The sequence below is a fragment of the Lolium rigidum genome, chromosome 2 (assembly GCF_022539505.1).
Source record: "Lolium rigidum isolate FL_2022 chromosome 2, APGP_CSIRO_Lrig_0.1, whole genome shotgun sequence".
Classification (NCBI taxonomy): domain Eukaryota; kingdom Viridiplantae; phylum Streptophyta; class Magnoliopsida; order Poales; family Poaceae; genus Lolium; species Lolium rigidum.
In genome coordinates this window covers 274,660,618-274,669,496 of record NC_061509.1, presented here as the reverse complement: position 1 = coordinate 274,669,496, position 8,879 = coordinate 274,660,618, and the positions used below count along the sequence as shown (strand labels likewise).

The 8,879-nt window shown below is 45.7% G+C and overlaps 1 protein-coding gene and 1 pseudogene across 1 annotated transcript; both read right to left on the bottom strand.

Moving 5' to 3' along the window:
• Window positions 1–1,141: 1,141 nt before the first annotated feature.
• Window positions 1,142–3,383, bottom strand: LOC124690965 (annotated as a pseudogene).
• Window positions 3,384–5,313: 1,930 nt separating this feature from the next.
• On the bottom strand, window positions 5,314–7,542 carry LOC124690964 (subtilisin-like protease 4). The gene has a single exon (XM_047224272.1). The coding sequence runs from the start codon at window positions 7,540–7,542 to the stop codon at window positions 5,314–5,316; it is 2,229 nt and encodes a 742-aa protein (XP_047080228.1).
• Between the last annotated feature and the right edge of the window lie 1,337 nt (window positions 7,543–8,879).

Genomic DNA, 8,879 nt, shown 5'->3' with positions numbered 1-8,879 from the left:
CTTGGGTCGCGATGAGTTTTCTCATCGCCAACCGTCCGCCAGGTTTGCGGGGTGGCCACTTTTTTTCTCGGTCGTGTGTGTTGTCGGTTTGTGCTTCTCTTGTGCTTCTCCTCCACTGTAGCCTCTTCCGTGTTCTCTGGTTTATTTAAACCTATCTTGTAGAGGCTGAAAAGTTTTATAGACAACTTAACTAAATATATGTTTAGGATGGCTTACACCCGTTGTACTTACAGTCAAAAAAATTAAGAGGAATGAATCTACGCACTAAAAGTAGATTAGATAGACACAAAAACTAGTAAACCTTTAAAATACCTTGAACATCTTATAAAACCAAACAGAGAGAGTATATTAGTAGCACATATAGCCGCCAAGGTTTCTGTAGGGCGTTAGGAATCTGTACCTGGGATGAAATGCTGAGTCAGAGGAAGAATAGCTAAGCGGACATGTCAAAAAATAGCTAACCGGAACTTCTTTCATTGTGATCAAAACTAACATTTTCAATTATATATGTGCAGTCTGTCTGTCGGCTGGCAAGTTCTTTTTTGGGTGGGTTGTGTTGCAACAGCAGTGCATCTTTCCGAGAGACCAACACCAGTGCATTTTTCTGCTGCAGTCTCTCGTTTAATAAGGAAGTACAAAGGCACGACGATGTGTGAACCATTAGTACAATTTGGTATTATCTCTATCCATAAAAGAATGTTTATTTAAATTTAAATATATCTAGACACTTTTTACTGTATAGTTCTGTTTCAATTTAGATATTTCTCCAACATCTTTTTATAGACGGAAGGAAGTACTATCCAAGTTCGCCTAAAATTCACGGCATGTTTAGTGAGCAGTGGGTTAGATTGCGTGGACTTGGTCACTTGGGTGATCAGTCGGTCTCACGGATTCCTCGATATTTTTCCTAAGGTCAGATAATAAAGCACAATCAACGGGGAAAAATCACGGTCCCGAGATACAAAATACGGTTTTGCTAACTGTAAATTATATGACATAAATCTTGGTTGTCTAAAATTGCACATAGCTTGGCCTCAAATACGTAAAATCCACGAAATGATGTTGGCACGAAAATGCTATGATATATTGGTCTAAATGCTCACAAATTTTATTATGATTTAAGAATATTCAAAACAACATATTATGGTGACAGAAGCGTCGAAGCAGCAATCGGACTCCTCACAACATGCTTTCTAGACACCCAGCTCAAGCTTCCCTCTATGTGTCGCATGCTAGAGCTTTCCTCTTTGCGTTCTCCTCTACCAAGTTTTCTGCTCACCGAAATACTAAACATTTTCTTCTCGCCAGCCTTAGAGAACACCAGCTTGTCCGGGGTGACCTGTATGTTTAGTGACTTGGACACTTCCACCTTTGCCGTGTACGTTGATGTTTCTGGCCCAACGTTTGTTACCGTCCTGTTCACGGTGAAGGGCGTCGATGTCAGTGGAACCATTATGGTCGGGTAGTTGAGTTGAATGCCCTTGACCTTGGATAGCTTTGGGCATGTCAAGCTCGAGTTATGCACGATGGTTGCCAATCCTTTGTCGCCTAAGAGCCAACATATGTAGCCGCCATAGTTGATGATGTCGAGGTCATACACAAGGCCAGGGTCAGCAGCTTTCGCAGGGTTCACATGGCCAGATCCTATGGCATAGAGGCTTGCATTCTTGTGATTCTCGTCCAGGATAGAGCCACCAGTCTTGTTGACAGCATCCGCCGTCGTCAAGATGGCTGACTTGATGGCCGCTGGGACCAGTCAGGATGCAAGCTCTTGATAAGGGCCGCGATGCCACTAATGTGTGGTGTTGCCATGGATGTGCCGGATATGATGTTGGAAGGCCCTTGTCCAGACTCTGTGTTTGGTGGCCATGCGGCGAGGATGTTGAGTCCCGGTGCCAATATGTCCGGCTTGAGCACACCCATGGTGTGGTGTTAGGGCTAGGACCACGGGAAGAGAACGATGCCACGACAGGGGAAGGCTGGACACCAAGCAATGTGTTGTTGTATGTGAAAGTGGCACCCATGGAGGTGGCCGCCGATGTCTCGAGGACTTCCCCATCAACTGGAGTCACCTGCACCACACTAGAGTTGAAATTCCGAAGAACAGTAGTGTACCCTTCATAGCAAGAGAGCACTACACCAGCTGCTCCGGTGCCCATTATGTGATGAATTTTGGGATGAACATCCGGGCCCATTTCACCACAAACCATAATCTTTCCGGAGATGGTGTTGTTATCGACATCGTTATAGTTGCAGTCTAGTCGTTTCTTTTCATAGTGGAGAGGGTAGACACTTGAGCTTGATTTCGTCACCTGCGTAAGCGCTTCGCCATCAATACGCTTGCCATTACTGAGATGAACGGAAGCACGGAAGCTTCGGTCCACCGAGCCGGCAGCGACTGTGAGTAGCCATGGCGCATCGTTGGTGACTGAACCGGCCACGGGGCCATCGTTGCCGGCCGCGCAAACCACAACGATGCCTCTGGATACCGCTCTAAATGTGCTAACTGCGACGGGATCATAATCAATGCTTAGGGACCCTGTGTCAAGTGAGATCGAGAGCACGTCCACCCCATCCTTGATGGCCGCGTCGAGTCCAACCAGTATGGTGGACTCGTCGCAACCACTAGCAGTACACACCTTGTACATGGCGATGTGGGCACCCGCAGCAATTCCAGCTGCGATGCCCGCTCCCAGACCATGGTACGACACACCACTAATGAAGTTCCCGGCTGCAGTGGATGATGTGTGCGTCCCATGCCCCACTTTGTCGCCGGAGTCTTCGCCTCCAACGAGTGACCGGTCACCTATGAGCTTGTTGTTGCATCGCGCTGCCTTGCATGTGCCCTTCCACTTTGTCGGCGGTGGTGGGATGCCGTGATCATCGAAGGAAGGGTGTACTGGATAGATGCCGGTGTCAAGCAACCCGACAATGACTCCCTTCCCATATCCAACGTCCCTCCAGAACCCTGTGTTGTTCCTAAGTCCGAGAAACTCCGGTGTGTGTGTGGTCATGACTTGTCGCCTCCGGTCCCGAAATGCACGGATGAATCCTGGCTTCTTGGCAACAATATCAAGCTCCCTATCAGCAAGCTTTGCAGCAAAGCCGCTGAACACCTTGGTATAGGAGTGGATAAGACGTGGCTCGCCCGAGTCACCAGCATGCAAGCTCGGCAAGAAAGACTCGTACCACCGACGGTGTCCATCTTCATCAATATTTGTGGGGAGTGGCCCGACGATCACAATATAAGTATGATAGGGAGAGGTTTTCGTGGCACTCTCATGTACTTTTGCAGGAGCTGGATTCACAAAGCAGAATATGGTTGTAGGAGAGAAGGTGCCGAGAAAGAGAAGAAATAGTAACAAATTGGCCAAGGATGCCATTGTAGATTGTTCAACACCTAAGCGAGGAAAGAAGATGATGGTGTGATGCAATGTCCAGCTCCCGTTGTTCTTAATTTATACACGTCCCAGGAAAGATATGGTGTAACGTATCCCGAATAAATAATTGAGACTATTTGATCTTCCATATCTACTTGGGAGGCTATATATCTGCCGTACTATTAATGTGCATAGTGATAAGAGATCTTCAAGCTATTATGGCCATATCCTTATAAAATATGCATTTGTGTTTTTCCCTTTAGAAATCGTTTGTTCTTGCATGCATTGGTGGAGTATGATCTTTATAAATGTAAGAAATCTTGAAGCTATCAATACCCATATCCGTCTAGATATGCATGCATTTTTTTCTTTACAAACTGCTATACCTGTTGGTGGAGTGTGATCTTTCTAAATATAGATATAAATGGTGATAAGAAATCTCGGAGCTAGCTATCAATAGCATATCCAGACAAATATGGATGTGTATTTTTTATATTTACATATGGTTATACTTGCATATCTTGGTAGAGTATTATGATATTTTATATCAATACGGTATATTAGGCGTGATTAATTATTAGATGGACAAAACTTGCAAAAATAATGTGTGTTCGATAGACATAAATAAAACAACGGATAAATAATCTCCGATGGCAGGTTCACAGCCCAATAGCAACCTTGTTTTCTTCATATATGTGGCACAATTGACATCAGCATCGGATGTCCAAATGTGCGAATACTGATATTTCAATATCATGTTCTCTACAGATCTGTGGCAACATCGACAGAGAGGGAATTGCGCTTGTTGTTACTACATTTTCTGCAGTGACTTCTTGCTTAAAAAAGAAGAAGAAAGCTTTTTTTGAGGAACCAACGGGGCCGACTGCCCACCTGAACTCATTTTTTCATTAAAAACATGACGGGTACAAGGGTGTGACACCAGGGCAGAAAAAACATCAACATGGGTCTCAGACGGCATACTGCACCCTATAAATAGAGGACATGGTTTAGAAATACTACGTGATAGACATACATCAAACCGACAAGGTCATGTGTTTACACGAGAGGGGCTCGGACGATCCATAGGCGGAGGTGATCAACCAACATAGTGATCACATGGGGAAATAGACATGGGTTCCGCCTCAAAAACTATTTTGTTGGGAAGAGTCATTAAATCAGCATCGCTCGGAGACACATGGAGGGACCGGCGACACACCACACAAGCCGGAGGTGGGTGAAGCCTACGAACAAATGCGAGATGTCTTCGCGCTGGCCGGGGTAGAATGGGTAGTCGGACGAGGGCACACCGCACACAACCGAGTTGTTGTACAAGTCCTGATTTTGTGGAGGTGCGGGATCCAAAAGAACACGTTCACTTTGAGAGGTGCGAAGCAATCCTAGTCGATGCCCCAATCAGGGATTAGAGAAGAAGAAAGTGGTATGGGCTCCAATAACAATGCGTGAACCACTTGTAAAACCTGTTGTCTAAGGTCTCTTAAAATTTACAGCATGTTCACTTAGCGATGAGAGGGCTTACATGTGACTTGAGTCATCAGATTATTGATAGTATTATTTGTATTGTGGGATAAAAAAGTGTAATCAGCGATTTCTTATACTCCCTCCGATTCATATTAATTGACTTCAATATGGATGTATCTAGAACTAAAATATGTCTAGATACATCCATATTAGAGTCAATTAATATGAACCGGAGGGAGTATATTTTCTCAATAAAAGAGGGCTTGCCAATTATAAATGGCATGTCATAAGTCTGGGTCGCCAAAAATTACACACGCCTTAGCATAAAATTTGTAAAATGTGATTTCTAATGTATAGTTCAGATGTACTAAGTGATGTTGAGACGAGAATGTTATGATATTGATTTGAATGCTCAGAAACCTAATCAAGCTTTAACAACATCCAAAGCAACTTATTAATGTTTTAGATGTGTCGAAGCGACGATGGGACTCCGCACAACATGCTTCCCTGACACCCAGCTCAAGCTTCCCTCCAGGTGCTCTCCTTTATCAAGTCTTCCGCTCACCGATACACTGAACGTCTTCTTCTCTCCAGCCTTGGAGAACACTAGCTTGTCCGGGGTGACCTTTACATTCAGTGACTTGGGTGCTTCCACCTTCGCCATGTACGTTGATTTTGCTGGGCCAACGTTCGTCACCGTTCGGTGCACCATGCTCGATGTCGGTGTTTGTGTCAGTGGCACCATTATTGTCGGGTAATTGAGTTGGATGCCCTTGACCTTGGGCAGCTTTTCACATGTTAGGCTCGAGTTATGCACAATGATTAGCAAGCCATAGTCGCCGAGTATCGAACATATGTAGCTGGTGTAGTCGTTGAAGTCGAGGTCATACACAAGGCCAGGGTCAGCGGCTTTCGCGGGGTTGACATGCCCGGAGCCCATGTCAAAGAAGCTTGCTTTCTCATGCATCTCATTGAGGATAGAGCCACCGGTACTATTCACCGCATTTGCTGTCGTCAGGATGGCTGACCTGATGGCGGCTGGCGACCAGTCTGGATGCAAGCTCTTCACAAGCGCTACGACGCCACTAACATGTGGTGTGGCCATGGATGTGCCAGATAGGATGTTGAAAGGCCCATGTGCATAGTTTGTTTTTGGTGGCCACGCAGCCAGGATGTTGAGCCCAGGTGCCAGTATGTCCGGCTTGAGCACCCCAGCGGTGTTAGGGCTATTACCTCGGGAAGAAAACCATGCCACTACAGGGGCCGGATGGACACCAAGCAATGTATTGTTGTATGTGAATTTGGCTCCCGTGGAGGTGCTTGCCCATGTCTTGAGAACTTTGCTGTCAGCCGCGGTCACTTGCACGACGCTAGAGTTGTAATCGTCAAGAGTAGTGGTGTAGCCCAAACTTTCATCGTCAAAGAGCACTACGCCGACTGCTCCAGCGTCCATTGTATGATGGATACTTTGCACCTGAAATTTCGGGTCCATTTTTCTACAGACCACGATCTTCCCGGAGACGTGGCTGTTATCATCATAGTAATAGTCGCAGGCTTGCCGTTCGACTTCATAGTGGAGAGGGTGGAGATTTGAGCTCGGCTCTGGCACTTGTGTAAGCGCTTCTCCATCGATCAGCTTGCCATTGCCGAGATGAACGCTAGCGCGGAAGCTTCGGTCCACCGATCCGGCAGCCACTGTGAGCAACCATGGCGCGTCATTGGTTACCGAACCCTGATCGGGGCCATCGTTGCCCCCCGCGCAGACCACGATGATGCCTTTGGATACTGCATGGAATGTGCCGATGGCGATGGGGTCCCTATCAAAGCTTACTGGCATGCGTGCGCCGAGTGAGATTGAGAGCACATCCACCCCATCCTTGATGGCCGCATCGAGCCCGGCCAGTATAGCGGACTCGGTACAACCACTAGAAGTGCACACCTTGTACATGGCGATATGGGCGCCCGCAGCAATTCCAGCCGCGATGCCTGCTCCCAAGCCGTGGTACGATGCACCAGTGACGAAATTCCCGGCTGCTGTGGATGAGGTGTGCGTCCCGTGGCCGTCGTCATCACCCGATTCGTCGTCTCCAACTAGCGACTTGGCACCGATGAGCTTGTTGTTGCATCGTGCCGCCTTGCACGAGCCCTTCCACTTCGATGGCGGCGGTGGGATGCCGTGATCGTCGAAGGAAGGGTGTGGTGCATGGATGCCGGTGTCAAGCAACCCCACAATGACTCCCTTCCCGTAGCCAACATCCTGCCAAAAACCGGTGCCATTCCGAAGACCGAGAAACTCTGGTGTGTGTGTGGTCATAAGTTGTAGCTTCCGGTCCGGAAATGCGCGGATGAATCCTGGCTTCTTGGCAACAACATCAAGCTCTCCATCAGCAAGCCTCGCGGCGAAGCCGCTGAGCACCTCGGTGTAGGAGTGGATAAGACGTGGCTCACCCGAGTCGCCAAGATGCGAGCCCGGCAAGAAAGACTCGTACCATCGGCGGTACCCATCTTTGCCGACATTAGAGGGCGGTGGCTTCACGAGCACAATATAAGTACGATAAGCAGAGTTTATCGCAGCACCCTCATCTACCCTTGGAGGAGCTGGATTCACAAAGCAGAGTATCGTTGTGGGAGAGAAGGTGGCGAGCAAGAGAAGTGATAGGAAGAGATTAGCTAACAATGCCATTGTACAATACTTAGGTAATGAAAGAAGCGATGGCGATGCAATGTCCAGCACCGGGGGTTCTTAATTTATACACGCCCCACGAATGGTATGGTGTACTAGTAATATCTACCAAATAAATGAAACAGTGCGATCTTCCATATCTGTAGTATTAATTTCTTGGGAATATCGTGTGGTGCTAACTATTAATGCCTTCTCAAAAAAAAAAAACTATTAATGCGCATAGTGGTAAGAGAAGCTATTGTGCACATACAGTATCCCGTTGAATATCTTGTTTTGGCCCAAACGGCTCTTCCTACATGTAGATTATGATCTTTCTACTATAAATGCATATAGGGATAAGAAATCTTGAAGCTATTGATACATATATCCTGCCAAATATGCATGTTTGTTTAATGTTCGCAAGTATTTGATGTAGTTGCACGTCTTGGTAGAATATGCTATTTCTAAATCTACTAGTATCAATGTATAGATAAGAAATCTCGAAGCTAAGCATATCCTAGATATGCAAGTGTTTTCTCTCTCTCAATTTACTTAGTTATATGTCTTTATGGAGCATGATCTTCATAAATGTACTACTCCCTTCGGCCAATTTAATTAATGTAGATTTAAACTAGACATAGAACATTTAAATGAATGGGATGCGACAATTAATTTGGGCCAGAGGTGTATTAATAAGCATAGTGATAAGAAATCTGAAGTTATAGTGGGGATATCCTGCTCAATATGCATGCGTGTTTTTTCTCTTTACAAATTAATGATTATACTTGCATGTCTTGGTGGAGGGCAAAAGACCCGCTACTCTTGGTGGATTAATATGACATTCTTATATCAACTTGGCATTCATCACATGGTCAAAACTTACGAAGATGGTGTGTGTCCAAGTGTTTGGGTAGATGAACCGCTGAATTTTATAGCTTCCTCTATTATTTGACGATGTATTGGGATTTGATTGATAAATCTTGCAATATAATCCCATTGTTTTCTTAAAAACCGATACATCTGATGAATAATATCTGAACCTTCCTCTCTTCATCTATATGGCCCTATTGATGAAAACATTTGTGGTGACCCAACACACCACTGCATGGTGTAGTATGCAAATCGTTGACATAACACCAATGAAACACCGTTTCACTGGTATTACATTTCTCAGAGTGGTACAATAGAAACATTGCGGGCCCAAGGCATGTCTACAGAATTATAACACAAACTCTTTACAGAAAATCAGCATAACCTCTTAATTAAAATAAGGTAAAATAGTAAATAAACTCCAGAAGAATAACTCGGACACTAGACTTATCCTAGCTCTACCTATAGAGATACCTGGCTTGCTAAAG